Consider the following 23,071-nt stretch of genomic DNA (forward strand, 5'->3'; position numbering starts at 1 on the left):
AGAAATTTGCTGGTGTATGTTTTACTTTTTATTGAAGAATTCCTGTAGATTATATTTATGAAACTCCCCTGATGTTCATATTGCTTCTACTCGAATTTCTGTTGACATCTGACCCCGAAAATGAAAATTTCCTGTTCTCCCTCCTTGCAAAATGCTCCCCTCTCTGGGAAGCCACATGCCATCTAGCATTTAATGGCAACTAACCAGTTGATGGTACAACATATAACCTCCTCCTTTTCAGTTTTTTCATTGACTTATCTAAATAAGGCCTCTTTATTTCACCCTGCAATTCAAATATGATTAAGTAGTTCAGTTTGAACTAATAGATCCCAGTGTGATTTGAATTTTTCCCGGCTCTGTGTAACGTAAACATACTCGGCCGGTGGCACAGTGTTAGGTTTGTGTGTATGGAGGAATGTTGTTCACTCCCATTCCCACTTATTTTGAATATATGTTAGGTGCTAATTGACTGCCCTAAAACGTAAAGTAATATACGTTTAGTAACAACTACTGTTTTGTTTTGTTTACTTTTTTCGGGTAAATCCAGAGAAGACTGAGAACACTAGGCCAACTTCTTAAGATTTGCCTAGCGGTTGTTTTCTTCTTCTTGTGTTATCTTCACTAATTCCGCAACATTTCTACATTTCAAACCTGTGATTTCCAAGGTGCTGTTGTTGGTGATTGTGGTGGGATGCAACCAACGCAAACTCACATCCTGGAATCTTACTTTCAGACAAATGTCTGCAACACAAACTTCCCCTTAATTCATCTTTTAACTGGACTATTGAACAAAAAGGACATTCGAACAAAACATAACCTTAATACTATATTTCTTATAACTAAACATAAAAAACAACCACACTTATAATTACAATCTTAACCTACTGTAAATAAAAACATTCAAATACCCCTTGAAAAACACAAACAAAACTTAAAACTAAAACTCACCGCAACCACATAATCTTCAAAACACAAAATAAATACCAGTATGTATATTGTACACGTATGTTCAAGGACACTGGCCAATGAATAAACCCAGTTGCTGCTTCTTGGTAATATTGGGAGTACCTAAGAGTCTGGTTGTTCTTGGATGTCCGGAAATCCAGTAATCTCTAGCCGCCTGCTGTCAATCCTAGCGAGTAAACAGGCTTCTGGCTTTTGCTGCTCAGTTAGGAGCTATGGCACGTTAGGGACAGGCCAATGTTAAGGAGACTGACTGTTGGTTTAGGAGCACTTATGGGAGGTTAGGGAAAAAAAATGGAAAGTTACCCAGGATTAAGCGGATGTGGCAGCAGGTGGGTAACTATCAGACACCCGCCTCCCTTTTTACACTAGTGATCACAATGGTAATAATTATAGAAGTTATTAGCAGAGATTTCCAAATAGATATGCAGTAGACAATATCACAGAGAAATTAGAAATGAGTGTGAAACTGAAGTTAAAGCACAAATGTGCAAAATCCCAAATAAACAAATGGTTTGTAGACTTCAAAAAAGGGTGCTCTGTAAACCTGCAACGTAATAGTGTACGTGCATGCCTGTTCTGTCAACAGGATCAGGAAATAGAAAAATTGTAAAATGAAAACTAAGAACTAAGAAAACAGTTGATAGAGATCATGTCCAAGTTCCAACAGTTAGAAATAAGGAACAAAGAAGTCATAGATGATGTGGTATAAAAGGGGATTAGTATCCAAAAAATACATAATAATGTAAAATCAAGGACAGAACTTAGAGAGAAAATAATCAACAAAAACAGAGTTCATGAATCTCACTAGAGGAAGGGTAGCTAAAGCCAAGAAAACTAAACAACATTCTAGAAATATAATTACCACCAAAAACAGATTCATCCCCTCTAGCAGAGGAAGATAAAATGTTGTTAATTGGAGAGGCTATGGTAAAGGACTACACTTTGGCCTGAAAAGAGGAGAAAGGTCAGGTCCTATCCGGGTGACAACGCACAGAAGATAGAAGTAGTAGTTATTAAAACTAAAACAGAGAACAAGAAGACCACTGTTATTGTTCAGGCAACTGGAAATGACCCATTCCTAAGAAAGGATACTGCTTGCCAAATAGAACCTTTGGTTGAACAGCTAGAAAAATCTGTTGTAACGAGTAGAAACAAGACCAGTAATACTATAGTTATAGGTATTCTCCCAAGACTCAGTGTCAGCCACTTCACTCTCAGTAAGGCCATGGGGATAAACGAAAGGCTTAAGTCACATGCCAGAAAAATAAAGTTAAATTTATAGATCTTTGGGACACGTTCTACAGCAAGAGAAAATTATACAAAAGAGATGGAATAAACTTTAGTGAAGATGGCAAGAGAGAATACGGAAACCAATTTAATCTCGGTCAGTACAATTACTTAACCATAGTAGCCCAAGAACAAACTAGACCCTTAGAAGATCCTCCAACAATAAATAGAGGAAATTTGGCAGAAAACTTGGATAATGCAGGTAAAAGTAAAACTAAAACAGCAGTAAATCAGGGAAACTAGCCAAGCCACAGAGAAAAAAAAAAAAAAGATAGAAAATTTCCTCAGAGTGGCACAATTCAATGCTTAGTTAGAAACACAATGGAAAACTTCAGGGCAATAATAACTAGCGAGTTAGATGTCATAGGCATTACTGAGACCTGGATTGAAGAAAACAAAGGATTTTATCTGAGACTATGAAATCCCAGGTTTCAAGCTTTTCAAGAAGGATTGCCTTATCAAAAAAGGTAAAGGGGTAATGCTCTGTTAGAAATCACTTAAACTATAGAAATTAAATTATAAACTAAATGTGAAATGACAGGCGCAAATATTAACACCATTGGAAAAACTTGTCCATATTAGTAATATACAGAGCACCACATCAGACAAAGAATAGGATGAAGAGCTGTATTTACTTGGACAAGGAGTTAACAATAAGCTAGCAGTCCTAATGGGAGACTTCAATACAGCAGTAAACTGGGACACTAAATTCTACATAAAAGACAGAGGGACATAGGCTACTAGAATTTGTCAACAATGAGTCCCTCCATCAGTGGGTCGATAAACCAACCATGGGAAACAACATACTAGGTATTAAGCTAACAGCAGAAGAAGATTAGTATCTAGTGTTTCAGTAGACAAAATTATTGGCAAAAGTGATCACAAAATAGCTAGTTTTCAATATTAAACTTACCCGATAATCATGTAGCTGTCAACTCCGTTGCCCGACAGAATTCTACGGGAGGGATACGCCAGCTATCACTATACTAGAAGGGGGTGTACTCACAAGCGCCACCTGTGGCCAGGTACTACAGTACTTGTTGTTGACGCCACCTCACTTTTTCCTCTGTCGTGCTTCCGGCAAGACGTTCTTGGATACGCTTATGATTTTGGAGTATTGTTCACGGTTTGGTGAAGTATTTCTCTAAAATTTGCAGCTATTCGCTATACTAGAAACTTCTATATTAGCTTAGTTAGCTTTTGGAATTAATTTATGGTGACGAAGAGAGTATGAACTCTCTTTCACCTTTAAATGGCCGACCCTTCCCTTAGACGGAAGTGTTGGTGTCTAAGAGAGTATAGACTCTCTTTCTTAATTTTGCTTAACAAAAGTTATAGATTTATTTTATATCTCTCCGCCTTTTATAGGCCTCTTCGATTAACTTCCTTTTATTATAAACTTATTAAAATTAATTTTTATATTTGTTTATATTCGACCTTTCCTAATAGTAGGCGGTCTTTTCTTGGTACCGAAGTTAATTAACATTGAGCCCGTCATTTCGGTTTTACCTGTTAACATATTTTACTTTAATGTTTTTGAAAGAATTTCTTTGATAGTCTCGTACTGTTTTCAAAGTTGAACTAACGTTTTGTTTTGTCTCTGCAGTTGTTGACGTTCAGAACGTTCAACTTGCGCTCTATCGTCACGATAGAGAGAGAATGTTCACGGTGTCACGTTGCAGTAAGAGTAACCGTGTCTAGCGTTTTGTTCATTCTTTCTTAACTTAATGGTTTTAATTCTAATAAATTGGGAAATATTTCAGTTTTTTCCTTTAACAATAATATGTTTTAACGATATATATGATTGGGCTCTTCTCTCAGGTTCTAAGTCAAGAGAGAGAGAGAGAGAGAGAGAGAGAGAGAGATAGAGAGAGAGAGATAGAGACGGAGGGAGAAAGAGGAGGATAAACGTTTCGTTCAAGCGAGTAACGTTGTTATCGTTTTTGCTCTTCTCCCTAGTCTCTTTAGGGGAAGAAGGTAAACGTTTCTAGAGTTTTTTCTTGTTCTCAAGCTTTATGCGGTGAGAGATTTTAAACGTAGTTTATTTGATCTAGTGTTTAGTCTCTTTCCAGCCACTGAATTATTTATCTTTCATTAGATTTTTCTGTTACATTGTAATTCTGTTTTCGCAATTACTAACTTTTGAGAAAGGATAGAATTGCGTGTTTCAGGTACAAACCACTTAAAGTTTCGAGTTCAGTGAAATAAGTGCAAACAGAAAATCAAAAGTGATAAGTGATTAGCGCAAAGTGTGTCAGTGTTGTGCGTGAGGGTACTTCTGTGCGTGCCAGTCGTCCTCCCAGTCCGGGACCTCTTGCAAGCTCCCAAGCCCAGGGGAGAAGCAATGTCGAAGGGCAAAAGGGTTCGGCAGGCCTTGATCGGCGCACAGAAGTATCCTCGGTGGTTGCGGGCGTGTCTTTCAGAGACCGTCACTCCCACCCGCAGACGATTGAGCCCTTAATTTGCTCGTCTGCAGAAGAAATTTCGGGGAGAAAACGCTGGTCTCAGGTCTCAAGACCTCTTAAACGTAAAGTCCAGACCTATGCCAGACGTACGAAGTTAGAGTTCAACAACCCGGATGCAGTCATTGGGTTAGCTCTGACTCTCCTCAGTCATCAGGTGACTGCACACCTCCTAAAAGGAGTAAGGTGCTGCCGCAACAGATCTCTTCTGTTAAGGCTTCGCCTCAGCAGACCTTAGTGTCTGCCGACCCCAAGTTGACTCTACTGCAGTCCATGCAGTCACAACTTGCGGTCCTGATGCGTGAGTGTCAGGCGGAGAAGGTTACACCTTCTCCTGCGATCGCTCCGCCTGACCTCAGTCCTGTCTGCCAGGCGTACGATGTTGAGGCTCCTCAGGATACCTTACCACGTACTGAGTTGCCAGTTTCCAGCGGTGTGCAGCTACCTCCGCCTTCCTTAAGGCAACCTCAGCAATGGGAACAGGAAGCTTTTACCTTACTTCCTCCGCTTCCACTTGCGGTTCCACCAGTGAGGCAACACTCTCTTGAGGTACAACAACCTCTCCCATCCATGAGGCAGGCTCCTCAGCTCTCGCTGCAGTGACCTCAACCCTCCTCAAGGCGAGAACCTCAACACCTTAGCCTTGCGCCTCAGGAACCTCAACTCGCGAGACAATTACTGCGTTCTGCGCAACCACTTCCTGAACGCTCGCAGCTCACACCTCAGGAACCTCAACTCGTTCCTCAGGAACCTGCTACTGCGCATCCATCAACCTTACAGCAAGCGCAACTGTTGAGGCAGCAACCTCATGCTATGAGTCAGCCACCTCAACGCATGCATCTGCTACTTTCTCCTCAACTTGAGAAATAACAAATGACAATAATAACACCTCATTACTTTCATAACTTGCAGTATGCCTACACAAACATTATGATAATGGAGGTTATTTGTCTTATCTTATATAAAAATATATATGTATTCCTTGCAATATATTTTTAACAATATCGCAGAATATGGCAAAAATATCTTCAAAACAAAAATGAATCATGAGTTATGAATGTAAGGTAAATATTATGTTGATATTAAAACCCCATGCAAGCATGCATGAAGCACTCTAGCACTGGTCATGGAATTTCTGAGAAATGTTTAACGCCATGCAACACGCTCTGCTTACCTTACAGCATGCTCTACATACAGCATGCTCTGCATACAGCATGCTCTGCATACAGCATGCTCTGCATACAACATGCTCTGCATACAGCATGCTCTGCATTCAGCATGCTCTGCATACAACATGCTCTACATACAGCATGCTCTGCATACAACATGCTCTGCATACAGCATGCTCTGCATTCAGCATGCTCTGCATACAACATGCTCTGCATACAGCATGCTCTGCATACAACATGCTCTACATACAGCATGCTCTGCATACAGCATGCTCTGCATACAACATGCTCTGCATACCTTACCGCATGCTTCTCAGTCATACATCTTTGGTTGTTGCCAACTCACTAGACTGTCAAGCAGTTTCATAATGTTGCCTTCTAGTCTGCTGCTTTTGCACCATTGAAACCCTCACTGAGAGAACTTAACTTTTCTCGGATATGGTCCCTGTAGATGAGAAAGTGCTTTTCTCCCTCCTTCTGATATTCCCTTGAGGACTCTGTCATTTGGAGAGGAGCCTTTAGCTGCGTAGCCTCCTTTGGACTTTTATTTAAGCATAACATGCTTCCAGGGAAGGTAATGGTTCCACTTCAGTCACTAACCCCGTCTGTTACCACACCTGCTCCCATAGACCTTGAGCTGTGTTGCAAAACATGCAGTCCAAGCTTAGTCCTTGTTAAAGGATTTTTTGTTTACGGAGTCAGTGTGTCACTGGGAAGACGTTCAACAACCAGCAGAAGTGACTTGTTGTGACGCAGTGCGGCAACCTCAGCAACCCGATAAGGAGTTGTCTGTACGACCCAGACAGTCTAGACAGCTTCGGGTTGTCACTGTACTTCCTCGCTTCCCCATGGTTGACAGTTCACAGACTGTGCAGCAGTACCATGATCTTGTGTCCGGCTCCGTCAGACGACTGGCTTTTAAGAGCTCCCACAAGTCGTCGCTGTCTGGAGATTCTCAGATGGACTATGGATCTGACCAAGGAACTGGGCCTCCTGGTCAATTTTGAGGAGTCTCAGCTCATCCCATCCCAGACCATTGTCTCCCTGGGTATGGATCTTCAGAGTCGAGCTTTTCGGGCTTTTCCGTCGGCCCCAAGGATCTTCCAAGCCCTAGAATGCATCCAGAGCATGCTGAGAAGGAACCAATGCTCAGTCAGGTAGTGGATGAGTCTAACAGGGACACTTTCATCGCTGGCCCTGTTCATCGTGTTAGGGAGAATCCACCTCCCCCCCTTCAGTATCATCTAGCTGCTCACTGGATAAAGGACATGACGCTAGAGACGGTCTCAGTTCCTGTTTCCGAAGAGAGGAGGTCTTCTCTCGCGTGGTGTAAGAACAGCTTTCTTCTCAAGGAAGTCTACCTTTGGCTGTTCAGAAACCCGACCGCCGTCTCCTCTCGGACACATCAGACACGGGCTGGGGTGCGACTTTGGACGGACAGGAATGATCGAGAACATGGAATCAGGAGCAAAGGACACTTCACATCAATTGCAGGAGTTGTTGGCGGTTCTTCTGGCCTTGATAAACTTCAAGTCCCTCCAGCTTAACAAAGTGGTGGAGGTGGACTCTGACAACACCACAGCCCTGGCTTACACCTTCAAGCAGGGAGGGACTCTTTCGTGAAGTTGTTCTAGATCGCAAGGGACCTCCTCATCTGGTCTAAAGATCGAAAGCTCACGCTGGTAACGAGGTTCATTCAGGGCGGTATGAATGTCATGGCAGATCACCTCAGCCGGAAGGGTCAGGTCATCCCCACAGAGTGGACCCTTCACAAGAATGTTTGCAGCAGACTTTGGGCCCTGTGGGGTCAGCCAACCATAGATCTGTTCGCTACCTCGATTACCTAGAGACTCCTATTGTATTGTTCTCCGATTCCAGACCCAGCAGCAGTTCACGTGGATGCTTTTCTGCTGGATTGGTTCCATCTCGACCTGTATGCATTCCCGCCGTTCAAGATTGTCAACAGGGTACTTCAGAAGTTCTCCTCTCGCAAAGGGACACGGCTGACGTTGGTTGGCTCCGCTCTGGCCCGCGAGAGAATGGTTCTTAGAGGTACTGCAATGGCTGGTCGACATTCCCAGGACTCTTCCTCTAGGAGTGAACCTTCTACGTCTACCTCACGTAAAGAAGGTACACCCGAACCTCCACGCTCTTCGTCTGACTGCCTTCAGACTTTCGAAAGACTCTCAAGAGCTAGGGGCTTTTCGAAGGAGGCAGCCAGAGCGATTGCCAAAGCAAGGAGAACATCCACTCTCAGAATCTATCAGTCTCAAGGGGAAGTCTTCCGTAGCTGGTACAAGACCAATGCAGTTTTCTCAACCAGTACCACTGTAACCCAGATTGCTGACTTCCTGTTATATCTAAGGAAAGTAAGATCACTTTCAGCTCCTACGATCAAGGGTTACAGAAGTATGTTGGCAGCGGTTTTCCGCCACAGAGGCTTGGATCTTTCCACCAACAAAGATCTACAGGACCTCCCTAGGTCTTTTGAGACCTCAAAGGAACGTCGGTTGTCCACTCCAGGCTGGAATCTAGACGTTGTCCTAAGGTTCCTTATGTCATCAAGATTTGAACCTCTCCAATCAGCCTCTTTTTAGGACCTCACATTAAAAACTCTTTTCCTCGTGTGCTTGACAACAGCTAAAAGAGTAAGTGAGATCCACGCCTTCAGCAGGATCATTGTTTTCACATCTGAAACGGCTACATGTTCCTTGCAGCTCGGTTTTTGCTAAACAAGCTTCCTTCACGTCCTTGGCCTAAGTCGTTCGAGATCCCAAGCCTGTCCAATTTGGTGGGGAATGAACTGGAGAGAGTACTTTGCCCAGTTAGAGCTCTTAGGTACTATCTAAAAAGGTCTTAACCTTTACAAGGACAATCAGAAGCCTTATAGTGTGCTATCAAGAAACCTTCTTTTCCTAGTTCTAAGAACTCAGTTTCTTACTATTCAGGCTTCTGATTAGAGAAACACATTCTCATCTGAAGGAAGAAGACCTTGCTTTGCTGAAGGTAAGGACACATGAAGTGGGAGCTGTGGCTACTTCAGTGGCCTTCAAACAGAGCCATTCTCTGCAGAGTGTTATGGATGCAACCTATTGGAGAAGCAAGTCAGTGTTCGCATCATTCTATCTCAAAGATGTCCAGTCTCTTTACGAGTACTGCTACACCCTGGGACCATTCGTAGCAACGAATGCAGTAGTAGGCGAGGGCTCAGCCACTACATTCCCATAATCCCATAACCTTTTAACCTTTCTCTTGAATACTTTTTATGGGTTGTACGGTCGGCTAAGAAGCCTTCCACATCCTTGTTGATTTGGCGGGTGGTCAATTCTTTCTTGAGAAGCGCCGAGGTTAAAGGTTGTGATGAGGTCCTTTAGTATGGGTTGCAGCCCTGTATACTTTAGCACCTTTGAGTTGATTCAGCCTTCCAAGAGAAACGCTGCGCTCAGTAAGGAAGACGATCTTATTAAAGGCAGAGTAACGGTTCAAGTCGACTTCCTTACCAGGTACTTATTATTTCATTGTTATTGTGGATAACTGATTATATGAAATACGGGATACTTAGCTATCCTTTAGTCTTGTACACTGGTTTTTCACCCACCCCCCTGGGTGTGAATCAGCTACATGATTATCGGGTAAGTTTAATATTGAAAAATGTTATTTTCATTAGTAAAATAAATTTTTGAATATACTTACCCGATAATCATGATTTAATTGACCCACCCTTCCTCCCCATAGAGAACCAGTGGACCGAGGAAAAAGTGAGGTGGCGTCAACAACAAGTACTGTAGTACCTGGCCACAGGTGGCGCTTGTGAGTACACCCCCTTCTAGTATAGTGATAGCTGGCGTATCCCTCCCGTAGAATTCTGTCGGGCAACGGAGTTGACAGCTACATGATTATCGGGTAAGTATATTCAAAAATTTATTTTACTAATGAAAATAACATGTTTCAGATAAATCTTCCTCATCTAAAAGAAAGGAAAATTCTAAAAAAGCTTGATTACAGACATAGTAACGGGATAAAACTGAAGGAATACACCACGAATTTAGGATACGATGAAACAGAGAACATAGATACACAATGGAACTCCTTTGTAGAAATATATAAAGATAAAAGGGCTAAATGTATACCGCATAGAAAAATTTTACCAAATGGAACTCCACAACCTAAGTGGTTCAACAGATTAATAGCCAATGCAATAAGAAGTTGAGACAGGAAACATTAATCAATGGGTTCACAGCCTTCAATTCATGAAATTTCTGAGCACAAGAAGTTAAGCCAAAGTAGATAAACTAGTTATAAAGAGTGGCTTCAGTTAGTAAAGAAAACCCAAAGAATTTTTTGCATATGTAGACAGTAGAAAACCAATCAAAAATAACATTAGGCTATTAAGAGTCTTAGAGGGTAATCTTATATCAAATGATTTTGAAAAAGGCAAATTGATAAATGCTTATTTCACAACTGTATTCACTAGGGAATAATCAACGACCCTCCCTGAACCAGCTATCAATTATGAAGGGCCACATGCATTAAATAGAATCACCTTGCCAATGGATGATGTCAGAGAGCAAATAAAAGGACTCTGTAAGTCTAAGGCACCAGGTCCAGACAATATTCATCCAAGAGAGATTATAGAATTAGAAGAAGAGATAACCCCACAGTTTTACAAACTGTTCCGAAAGACAGCCAACGAAAGAAACGCACCACAATGATGGAAACTAGGCATTGTTCCTCCAATCTACAAGAATGGACCAAAAGAAGAACCTGGCAACTTCAGACCTGTGTCTAACTTCTGTGCCTTACAACATTTTTTAATCAATTAATAGTAGATTCAATAGTAGAACATTAGAGGTAAACAATCTTCTGATAGACAGCCAAAATGGTTTTAGACAAAAGAGATCATGTGTGACAAATCTTTTGGAATTTTTCCACATGCTTAGCATTTATGACCAAAGCAGGACAACAGACATCATATACCTAGACTTTCAAAAGACTTTTGACAAAGTTCCTCATGAAAAATTAATGTTCAGAATTAGAGCACTAGGCATCATTAACAAGCCAGCTGAATGGATCGAGGATTGGCTAACAAACAGAAAACAGAGAGTTGTAATCAATGGAGAAGCTTCATAGTGGGGTAACTGTTAAAAGCGTAGCACCTCAAGGATCCGTCTTTGGTCCATTGCTATTTCTGATCTACATTAAATGACACAGATTTAGGATTAACTAGTAGAATAGCCAAATTTGCCGATGATACTAGCCATAAATGCTGCGAACTCATAAGACGTAGAAGCCTTAAGAGAGGATCTAATGAAGCTATGAGAATGGTCCAGAAAATGGCAAATGCCTTTCAACTGTAGGAAATGGAAAGTCATGCACATAGGTTAAAGTAACCCACAGTCAGATTACTCACTGCTGGATAATGAAATAGAAAGTGTGGGCCAGGAGGAAAATCTCAGTATTATTATCAGTAAGGATTTGAAGTTCACTAAACAGCATAAACACTGAAAAGAAAGCACAAAAACTAATAGGTCACTTAAAGAGAGAATTCAAATGCAGAAACAAAGACACTGCTACAGCTGTACACCACTACTGTAGTAAAACCCCATCTAGAATACAGAGTCCAATTCTGGGCTCCAAGTATTCAGAAGGATATAGAGAGACTAGAAGCATTACAAGCTAAGGTCACCAAACTAGTTCCAACACTAAATTTGGATATAGACGAAGGATGGAAGGTTTAAGCTTATTTTATCTACACACTCGACGACTAAGGGGCCAGTTAATAGGGCCATTCAAAATTCTTAAAGGAATAACATTGTAGATTACAACAATCTATTCACGCTTAGCACAAATCAGGCCAGAGGTAATGGATACAAACTGGAATTGAAAAGATCACCACTCAATTTGGCAATTTCTTTACTTACAAAATAGTGAATACAGTACTTGGAATAGACTTCCAGAGGATGTAGTAAACAGTAACATGGTTAAAGAGTTAAAGAATAAGTTAAACCAGATCATAAAAACTCCCTAAATGCTTACCAAAGAGCAAATGGAGTCTCTGCAGATGGACTAAAAAGTCTTAAGAGACATCCAAAATAATTGTAACACGCACACCTTTTTTCTCTCATGTCTGTCTGTCTGTCTATCTCTCCAACGTATTTATACCTTCATTGTATGCACAAATATTTAATAAAAAAGATTTATTATGGCATAAATATTTAATTAAAAAGATTTTCAGTTTAACTGCAGAAAGTTGAAGGTTCAATTTTTGATTGGCAGAGAGTTTGGCCCTAATTAGAATTTTAACTTGTGTATTTTTCACGGCCACTACATGCACTTAATGTAAAGATAGTCTTGTACTTCTTCCCCACCATCATCCGTACATTAAGGGGTCAGCTGCTTGATGCTCCTTCACCAATACCTTCTATGAAAGGTGTCATTATCCAGAAAACTTTTTCTCTCCATATTATCCTTCACCTTATCTCACCATCTAATTCTCTGCCTTCTTGATCGTCCTTCCCTAACAAGTTCCTCCCAAGCCCTCATCACTCCATAGTACATTTCCTTCCAAATGAATTTCTTGCCTAGAGAGACATAAAGTATAAAGAAACTTATTTTGGTAGGATATACAAATAAGTTACTTGACGATTTTTTTTTTCGATTTCCATTTCCATCATATATACAAATCACTAGATTTCTGTCTTGAGTGCAAGAAAAATTTCTTACTCAGTTCTGGTCTAGTCTGAAGACCTTTTCCATTTTCAAACAAATGTTTTCTCCAGAGATTCTGAGCCTAACTTGTAGCTTGTCAGAAATTTTTTATTTTATTTAAGCTTCAAAATTTCCCATGACTTTGATCATTCTATATATTTCATGGAAACCAAATGTTCTGTCTTAGCTGAGGAAAAAGTTCTTTACGAGTATATGCAATATTGTTTGAAAATTAATATTGATATTAGGTATTTCAACAAGTCCCCTCAAAATATAAAATATTTCCCTAGTGTTTCGAGACTGTAATCTGAAATTGAAAATGTATTAATTACTGTTGTAGGTTACATATTTTTAACTTTTGTCATAAATTTGTTTCATGTTATTGCTTTAACCCTTTTACCCCCAAAGGACGTACTGGTACGTTTCACAAAACTCATCCCTTTACCCCCATGGACGTACCGGTACGTTCTTGCAAAAAACTGCTATTTAAATTTTTTTTTGCATATTTTTGATAATCTTTTGAGAAACTTCAGGCATTTTCCAAGAGAATTGAGACCAACCTGACCTCTCTATGACGAAAATTAAGGTTGTTAGAGCAATTTTGAAAAAATATACTGCAAAATGTGCTTGAAAAAAATTAAGGGTTGGAAATTTCCAAATAGCCTGGGGGTAAAAGGGTTAATTGACTAATTATTTTAAAGAAGTAAAACTATTTGAAGAATGTAATTTTAAACCAAAGGTATTAAGAATAGTTAAAAAGAAATTACTTGTTAACAAATCTTTCCTATTTACAGGTTCACATGGCTAAAGAAAATAACACCCCCTTTGTAGTTTGGGGTTCGGGCAAACCTCTGAGACAGTTTATCTATTCCATTGATTTGGCAAAGCTGATGCTATGGGTACTTAGAGAATACGATGAAGTTGACCCAATCATTTTATCAGGTAAGTGTATTTTGAAGAAAGCCTTGTGTGCTCATACTAGTCAGTAGGTATTCATATCAAAATCATTATAAACTGCAGATAATTTTTCTTTAGAATGTGTAGTACTGTACAGCAGGTATGATTGTCTTTGAATCCTTATTATTTTTCTGTAGAATGTGTAGTACTGTACAGCAGGTATGATTGTCTTTGAATCCTTATTATTTTTCTTTAGAATGTGTAGTACTGTACATCATGCATAATTATCTTGGAATCTTTGTTAAAGCTAATTTGTTCCGTAACCGAAATACAAACCACGCTATTTACAAAGGGTTACCTTTTAGCGCAGCTGAAATGGCGAGCCATTAGAATTTAACGAGGGTGTATTACCCCCGCGCTAGTTAGCGGGGGGGTAGGGGAGTGGTAGCTAGCTACCCCTCCTCCCCCTCACACACAGGTGAATACTCACTTTCACTTTTGGCTCGGACTGTGACAGACGTCTCTGTCTTGGTCCTCTCTTGGCAGCCATTGTTTGTTTGTTTGTTTTGTCTTTACTTAATCGCTTACTTTTCATTTACTCAATATATATGTAAACATGTTTTCATGTTTGTATATATATTTGAGTATAGAAATAAGTAAGTTTCCTTTTCAGATTTGTGTGTGTAGTGTACGATATCTACGTTGAGTCCTCGGCAGTTAGGCCACCACGGCGTAATTTTATGGGTGGCGATCGAGTTTGACTTATGTCTTTCTCTCTCTCTCTCTTGAGGTCGTTCACCCTTTTACTACGTGTTACTACGCCCTTGTAGCTTCCTTTCCGTGTGGGGGGGTTGCTACGACGTACGTTTGTCTCAATTAGTTATGAATCTAATTGTAGTTGTTTTTTGTTTTTCAGCTTGTAGAACGATTCCTTTCGGGGTTTTCGTTCTTTCTTTAGTATTCATTCATTTTTAAATTACATAATTACATAGTTACATAATTATAATTGTTATAATTCTGTTTTGGTTACAGCTCTCCTTCCGTGAGTGTAAGTGGTTGTGAGGGCACGTGCCTGTTGTGTAATTCTTGTTCCTTTCCCTCGGGATTCCTCTTCGGAGCCTTCCCGGGGGAATGAATGTGTACTAATATTATTTGTTTTATTTTTCTACAGTTACCGATCTAGTTCGTTTCTGTAATATGGCAACGGTGTGAGCTGTCTGGTTGATTCCTGGGGATTCGGCTGTTGCTGCCTCCCCCCTTGTATTTTCGTCAGGGGCGTGTCTCCTTCTACTGGAAGTACTCCCGTGACGACGGACAGCTCTCCAGTTCATTTTAGAACTCTCAGGAGGCTTGCCTCCTTGGGCGGGTAACTTTCCTTCCGAGGGAAGTTTTTCCTGTCCAGGCTTGAGTTTTTCCCCTTTTGGGGGGTTCTTCTCTTGCCTTTTTTTCGTGCGACTATGCTCTTGGTGCTGAGCGGTCGCACCTGCAGTTTCGCTCAAGGGGCTGGGCAACTGCAGGAGCTCCTCTTCGGAGGATTGCTCCTTTTAGGTCACTGGCTGACCAGTCTCTTCCACGAAGTGTTTCTCTTTCGTTCGTGAGAGAGTACACTCATAGAGACTCCTCTTCGGAGGTTTCTTCTGTTGCTGTTGCTGTTGGCCTCCCTCGCCGTAAGGCCCTCCGTCCGCCTCGTCGTAAGGGCCTCTCATCTCCCTATAAGGGTGCTTGAGGCGCCTTTTTGGATCTCCGTTTGCAGCCTACAACTCCTTTTTCTCGATCTTCCGCCTTGGTGCAGATGGACAGCAGTCTCATCTCGTCTTCCGACGGGCAACGGTCTTCCAGACGGGCAACGGTCTTCCCGACGGACAACGGTCTTCCCGACGGACAGCGGTCTGCCGACGGACATCAGTCTCCCGGCGGACAACGATCCCTTCGGGGCAAAGGGTTGCCCCCACGGACACTTCTGAAGGAACATGGTTCTAGCTCACCTGCGCATGCTGATCGCCATCGCGCGACCCTCAACTGCGGATGCTGATCGCCATCGCGCGACCCTCAACTGCGGATGCTGATCGCCATCGCGCGACCCTCAACTGCGGATGCTGATCGCCATCGCGCGACCCTCAACTGCGGATGCTGATCGCCATCGCGCGACCCTCAACTGCGGATGCTGATCGCCATCGCGCGACCCTCAACTGCGGATGCTGATCGCCATCGCGCGACCCTCAACTGCGGATGCTGATCGCCATCGCGCGACCCTCAACTGCGGATGCTGATCGCCATCGCGCGACCCTCAACTGCGGATGCTGATCGCCATCGCGCGACCGCACACCTGCGGATGCTGATCACCATCGCTCGACCCTGCGCATGCTGATCGCCATCGCCCGACCCTCAACTGCGGATGCTGTTCGCCATCGCGCGATCGCCCACCTGCAGATGCTGCTCGCCATCGCGCGACCGCCCACCTGCGCATGCTGATCGCCATCGCGCGACCCTGGCATGCTGATCACCATCGCGCGACCCTGCGCATACTGATCACCATCGCGCAACCCGGCGCATGCTGATCACCATCGCGCGATCGCCCTCCTGCACATGCTGCTCGCGATCGCTCACCTTCGCATACTGCTCGCCAACGCACGATCGCTCACCTGCGCATGCTGCTCGACCATCGCGTCGGCATAACACAACGCGCCATCGCCAACCTGCCTGTTAGCGCTCACCAGCTCACCACCGATCGCTTGTTGATCCATATCGCCAGCGGTCTTCCTCGCCCACGCGGCAGCGCGTTTCCTCGCCATCGCGCTACCGCTTGCGTTCGCCGCCTCGGACTCGCGCTCATCCACCTGCCCACCCTCACGACCGCTCGTTGCGCGACCACTCGCCCGCGCGACCGTTCGCCCGCGTGACCGCTTGCCTGCGCGCCCGCGTGACCGCTTGCCTGCGCGCCCGCGCGACCATTCGCCCACGTGCCTGCACGTCTACGCTGATGCGCGTCCGCGCCCATGCTCTCCAATGTTCGCCCACGCGCGAACCAACGGTTTTTCCATCGCGCGGACGGATGGTGTTCCGTCGCGCGAACCTACAGTGTTTCTTCACACAAACGTCGGCTTATTTCTTGCAGTATCCATTGCTCGTCTATGGGTTATCGCTCGCCGACTACCAGCTCTCGCCCTTCCTACCACGCTCGCCCTCCTTCTGCGCTCCTTCGCTCACATTCGTTTGCGTTACCGCGCATGGGCGCTTCCACGTTCGCCCACGCGAAAATCTTTGAATTTCCGTCGCGCGAGCTCCAGGGCAATTGCGACCACGATTCCCAATGGGGTTTTCGCAGCATGGCCAGCCTGGCGAGTTCTTCTGGAGCGTATTTCCAGAACACGGCCTCACCCCGTAAACGCAGAGCATGGCACTTGCAAGAATAGGAGAAACTTAAGGGAGATCTGAGCAACACTCCTCTTTCCTGAACCTGGGTTAGCCCTTCCCCGTCATTCCCTGGAAGGATTTTTGGCGGAGGAGCTTTCCGTCCGAGATTTCTCCATCGGACAAGGGGTGACTGCTTACCCCTTCCTCTGGGAGCTTACCAGGTTCTTTCCCTCCTCGGTTACAGCCCGAGGTTTGGTTCAAGGGAGCTACAGGAAGATCAGGGGTACTTTCCTCTTCTCGAGCTCAGGCACCTTGGCCTTTCGTCGTTAAGTATCTAACTTGCGGACAAGCTCGATGTTGTACCATCTGGACGCGCTGACTGAGGGCTTCCTTCGGGTGTCTCATCTGTGGAGGTCGACGACCTCAGACACCCTTCCATCCTTGAGAAGAGTTTGTTTGTGCCCAAGGATAGAGACTTAGACAGCTGCTGTGCGGAGGAAATCGACTTCCGGTTTCACTCCTCCAAGGCGCTTTCTTCCAGACTCCGCAGGGCTCCAGCGCCCTTTTCTTCCAACCATGTCGGCCTAAGTTATCGGCTACGACAACTGGGACAAGGTGTCCAATTGCAGTTTCCTCCTGTCAGGAACAGATGGCACGGGAGACTCCCCCGGGGGGGGGGGCATAGTCCTAAAAGGAGTTCACGAACTCTAGGATTGCAGGTTTTATGCTGGGAGGATGCTTAAGGTTACTCATCCGAATGACAGCTTCCCGATGCCTATTCCCGCACAATCTCTGTGATCAGCCAAGGATATCGCGCCTGCTGTCTCTGTCAGCGAATTCAGTGTCTCTGAACCTCTATGCCATAGCGTCAGCAGAGTTGCCCGGTTGGGCAGAATGATCCATACCTTAGGCGAAGGTCTTCCTTAGGATCATCGACGGCTTCACCCCCGGCCCCCTCAGTCGATCCTTTTTTGTAAGGAAGGATCTGAGAGGGGATGTCCGTAGTCGACCTCTCAGCCCTGATCAAGTTTGTCGAACAAACTTCGGCCAGCGTAGACCAGCAGAATCGATCAGACTGGTAACGAGGCGACAGGACTCCTTAAACCCTGGATCGGAAGGACGGGTACTTTCAGTTTCCATTCCATCCATCTTCCAGGGTGCTCATCGAATTCAGCCTAGACTGCAAGTATTCCTGCTTATGATGCAGTGTGGCTATCCCGCCGTGGCATAGCAGGTTTGTTTCCCCAGAGAACTCTCCCTGCCTTCCTCTTGGCCGCTCAGGTGCAGGTTTCCGCCTCCTCTGCTGTTTGGAGGGCTGGTCAACTCCGGTAGGCTTGGGTTCGACCTTCTTCAGTGCCGGGACAAGCTTCCGGATGCTTACCATGAGTGTGGGCTCATGGTATTTTGCTTGGAGCCTTCTCTTCCTCTGCCTCAACATCTGGAGTATCTGGCCATGATATTGAGTCAACGGCCTTACCACGTTGGAAACCCCGCTTCTCGTCCGTCCAGCGAGGTTAAGCAACGTCGGTACTTGGATGGGTGACCACCTGGGGACGCCAGATTCTGTTACCACATCCTCCGAGCCTTCCTTTCGGTTGACTGTGGCAAGACTGAGGAGAGTCGCAGTACCTGTTCTCAGTCAAGCAGAGCTTTCAGCCCTACCTTGGAACGTTTCCTAGTTCTCCTTTCCTCATTGACCCGTCTATAGTCCGAACGGTCGCCTCAGGATAAGTTCCATGTGGGGCGATCCAAGTTCCGGTGGCTTCAGGCAATGTTTAACCGGACTCCCTGGCCCTATGGGACCAGCGGAACTATTAGACCTGCAATGGGTGTTGACCTATGGAGCCTCTTGATGGTAGTGGATATTCTCGTCCTTTCCCCACATTCTTGATGCGGTTCTCGGACTCGTCAAAGGAAAGGGGGGGGGGGGGTCATGTTCCGGTCCAGGCCTATGGTCAAGACCTGAAGGATACCTCTCCATCATTCAGGCAGGCTTAGGGGCCTTAGTCTGGCCCCTCTACAGATCCTACAGCTCCTGCCGAGTCGCCCCGTGCGCGTCGACTTCATGATTCTGGCGTATTCTAACCAGCAGGGGACGCATTTTCACACCTTCACATCTTGCAGTAGAGATACCGGGATGATTGAGATTCTCTCAATACCACCATCGGCTCTCTCATTCCAGGCAGGGGAATGTTCTCTCAGACTATCCGAGCAGAGCCTCGTAGAGAGAGTGTACCTGGGGGTCTTTGACCTTGGGTAACCAGCAAGTACTGGTCTGGGGGACCTGATCGCGACAGCTTGGAACCTCAAGCTTCCGCTATTCTTCCCCCCAATCTCAGACCCCGAGAGTCTGGCAAGATGCATTCCGGTGATGGTGGGACAACTTCGACGCCTGCGTCTTCCCTCCTTTTTGTCTGTGGACAATGGGTCTCAACAAGACCAGGTTGTCTGTCAACCTTTCAATGGGAGAGCTTCACTGGGACTATGCGCAGAACGGTTTCTGGACCCTCTGCTTCCCCTGACGGAACTCCCGGGAGAGCTTCTCCCACGGCGCAGACTACTCAAGCAACCACACTGCGACATCTCTCCCGAACCGGGGCGTCGCTTCGGCTTCATGCCTGGAGACACTACGCTTCCTCCTCAAGAAGAGACAACCCGCTACAGTCGCGGTACGGAGGTCGCGTCATCTGCGATAGTCATCCACAGGGGTCTCCCAGGCAAAGTGAAGAGTCTAAGGTGGTTGGGGCCGTGGGAGATATACCTCTTCCCTTGAGGCCTCTTCTCCAGCAATAACGGTCTTATTGCCTTTCGGCGGGAGGAAACTCCTTTCCGCTTTCGGCAATGAAGCCTGTCGCTCAGCCTTTCCCTGACCTTCAGGCTTAAAGGAATAACTTTTCCTGCCCGCTGGATCTATCCTCGCTCATGCGAAGCTACGATCGTCCCTGCCCTAGTCGGAGGAGACCTCCAACTTGGAGCATGGCTCGGACTTTTAGTCCTTTAAGAGATCTTCTCAAGACCCTTTACGACAGGCCTCGGATTGTATTCCGCCTTGGGTCTCCTGCTCACTCTGGCCACGGCCAGTGTGTAAGCAATCCTCTTGGTCTCTTACGACTCCCCCCTTTCTAAGGAAGAGGGGAAGGCAACATTCAGGCTCGCTCCTGAGTTGTTGGCTAGACTCAGAATATGGGGGTCCCGGCCCTTCGGTCCGATTCATTCAAGATTTCGAGTCTCCATTCTGTATCTGATGTCCCAAGACCTTCTCTTTCTTGCCAGTAAAGGAATCGAGAGGTTAGCGCTGGGAACAGCTGCAGTTTGTCCTCAGTTGCAGCCGATTTGGGAGCACAAGGAGGACATGGGGGAGAGTCACCAGTATACCTCTTCAGCCCGGACTCAAGGACATTCATCTCGACCTGTCTCCAGACCCTCCCCCGTCACGTCGCCCTACAGCACGATGTTGGATACATCGCAACGTCCCTCTCCTTCGAGTAATACTACTCTGTGACGCAGGTGCTACAAGCTGGAGTCTGGAAGCGTCTAATGACCTTCCCAGCCCGCTTCCTGCAGGGCGTGACCCACAGGAGTCTCGATACGTTTTCTATCGCTCTGTGGTGGCTACACAACAGCTGGTCTAACCTCAGGCTCCTTTTTGGACAGGTAGCAGAAGGTTGAGGGCATTGTTATCAGGTTTTAGTCTGCATGAACGAAAGAAGTATGTCTGGCCCTTACTTCTTTCTTCATCATCCCCTCTACGGGGAAGCAGCATCCTGGTCTCTGCATAGCTGACCTCGAACCTCTGCAGGTAAACCATGCTTCCTTGTGTTCCGAGTATTGAGTCAATACTGTCGCGTCCCCCATACCCTGACGAGGTGGTATTGGGAACGTCCTAACCCAGAGTTCCTTCTGGAATTCCAGGTCAACTGCCTAGGACGGGTCACACTTCTTCCTTCACACACAAGCTTACGTAGGCCACATGGTTCCTTGCGGAGCAAGGAACTTGTGAGGTGCAGGGACTCCTTTTCTCGAGTGCGACTCACTCGGATTCTGAGTCCCCGGGTAAAGCCAAAGCCAGTATGGCTGGGGACTTTCCACCCTTCCTAAGGGGTAAGTCACCCTTTGTAAATAGCGTGGTTTGTATTTCGGTTACGGAACAAATGACAAATTCGAAGATAATTTGTATTTTTCCTAACCATACAAACCTTAGCTATTTACTCATATTTGCCTGCCAGCCCTGTCCCCCAAGACAAGTCCTACCTCTAAGTGAAAGTGAGTATTCACCTGTGTGTGAGGGGGAGGAGGGGTAGCTAGCTACCACTCCCCTACCCCCCTGCTAACTAGCGCGGGGGTAATACACCCTCGTTAAATACTAATGGCTCGCCATTTCAGCTGCGCTAAAAGGTAACCCTTTGTAAATAGCTAAGGTTTGTATGGTTAGGAAAAATACAAATTATCTTCGAATTTATCATTTTTATTCAAATAAGCATTCCCTGGTTCTGAAATACATATTCATTCTAAAGCATTACACTATTAACATTCAGTGACTGGTGAATGAATATCCCCAAAATGGTATGAAACAATGTTTATTCAATAATCTAACAATATTTTGTATGAAAACATTATATTTCAGATTAATAGAATTTAGCAACAGTGTTACATTGTATGAAAACTGGAGGAAATATATTCGAGTTTAGAGCACTAATATAGATTGAAGCATCACAGACTTCAGTTATGATTAAAGTACTTCAGCATCCTCAGCTTTTTAAAATTAGATTAGAGGTCTTAATAAAGTAAAATTAATATAATACATCGCCAGGAAAATATAGGATTGAAGATTACCAGGAAAAAGACGGAGTACTATAATGAACTTTACAGGTTACTTTGATCAAGATATAAAGTACCTAGTTTTGTTAATGATAATTTTAATTGTAGAAGAAATGGAATCATAATAATAGAATTTATTTCTATACTCAAGTGATGTCCACATTGCTTTGTTCTTGAAGCTGCATTATATTGTTGTGTAAGCAAACTTATGAAGCTTTACAGAACTTTGCTAAACTTAAATTTAAGGTAAGATTTATATTTTGCTTCAGCAAAGTTCTATTAAGCCTCGCAAGTAGGTCTACATGACGACTATGCCATTGCTGAACTGGAAATCTGGTATTGCCTGACAGCTCCAACTTCAAGAGTGCACATAAGATACCAGATTGAAAAATGTCTGTTGAGCATTAAACTTTGTTGCCCTAAGAAACTCTGGAACAGAGGGAACACTGTCACCCAATTCAAATGTATGATTATCCAAATAAGCCACCCATTTCTTCTCTGGTTGTATTCTGGAGATGCTAGAAGTAGAGTTCCTCTGGCAACTGTGTTTTGCCCTAATCCTTAGTGGATAAAGCTAAAGCTAAAGCTAATGCCATGGCAGCTAATACTTTACTTCTAAAGAAGTGGAGAAAAGACTTTTGGCTCTACCTGATAAAGAAGAGAACATTATATTACAAGGCTTTGATCTATAATGTAGATTTGCAAAATTTCTAGAGGCAACTTGCAGAGAGACTAGCACTCGGCCCATGTATCACACAGCCAACATCAAAGGTCTTTGACAACTTTTGCATCAATACTGGGGTCATCTTCATGGAAGTGTTATGGATGTAGATGATCATGATAGGATATGCATAAATTTAACTTTACCTCAGTTATGTTCGTTTATTTTTCCTTGTAACCCACGGGGTTAACTACTGCACTGTAATAGTTCAGTGGTCACTTTCCTCTTGGTAAGTGTAGAAGAGACTCTTAGCTATGGTAAGCAGCTCTTCTAGGAGAAGGTCACTCCAAAATCAAACCATTGTTCTCTAATCTTGGGTAGTGCCATAGATCTGTACCATGGTCTTCCAGTGTCTTGGGTTAGAGTTCTCTTGCTTGAGGGTACACTCGGGCACTATTCTATCTTATTTCTCTTTCTCTTGTTTCTTGGAAGTTTTTATATTTTATATAGGAAATATTCATTTTAATGTTACTGTTCTTAAAATATTTTATTCTTCCTTGTTTGTTTTCCTCACTGGGCTATTTTCCCTATTGGAGCCCCTTGGGTTATAGCATCCTGCTTTTCTAACCAGGGATTTAGCTTAATAAGTAATAATAATAATAATGATGATGATGATCTCTTGTTGTTTGGTTATATTTTTCTTGTAAGTTATGTTCCATTTTTTTTATGGTGTTGACCATCCAAATCAT

General features: G+C 44.2%; 1 protein-coding gene across 1 annotated transcript in view; it reads left to right on the forward strand.

The window, feature by feature from the left end:
• The window catches only part of LOC137639887 (GDP-L-fucose synthase-like), a 73,643-nt gene that overhangs the window by 48,470 nt on the left and 2,102 nt on the right, over nt 1–23,071 (forward strand). The window contains exon 6 of the mRNA XM_068372150.1: nt 13,387–13,534. Within this exon, the coding sequence (XP_068228251.1) occupies nt 13,387–13,534 (148 nt within the window). The remainder of the gene's footprint in view (nt 1–13,386; nt 13,535–23,071) is intronic.

Source organism: Palaemon carinicauda, chromosome 4 (assembly GCF_036898095.1).
Source record: "Palaemon carinicauda isolate YSFRI2023 chromosome 4, ASM3689809v2, whole genome shotgun sequence".
NCBI lineage: Eukaryota > Metazoa > Arthropoda > Malacostraca > Decapoda > Palaemonidae > Palaemon > Palaemon carinicauda.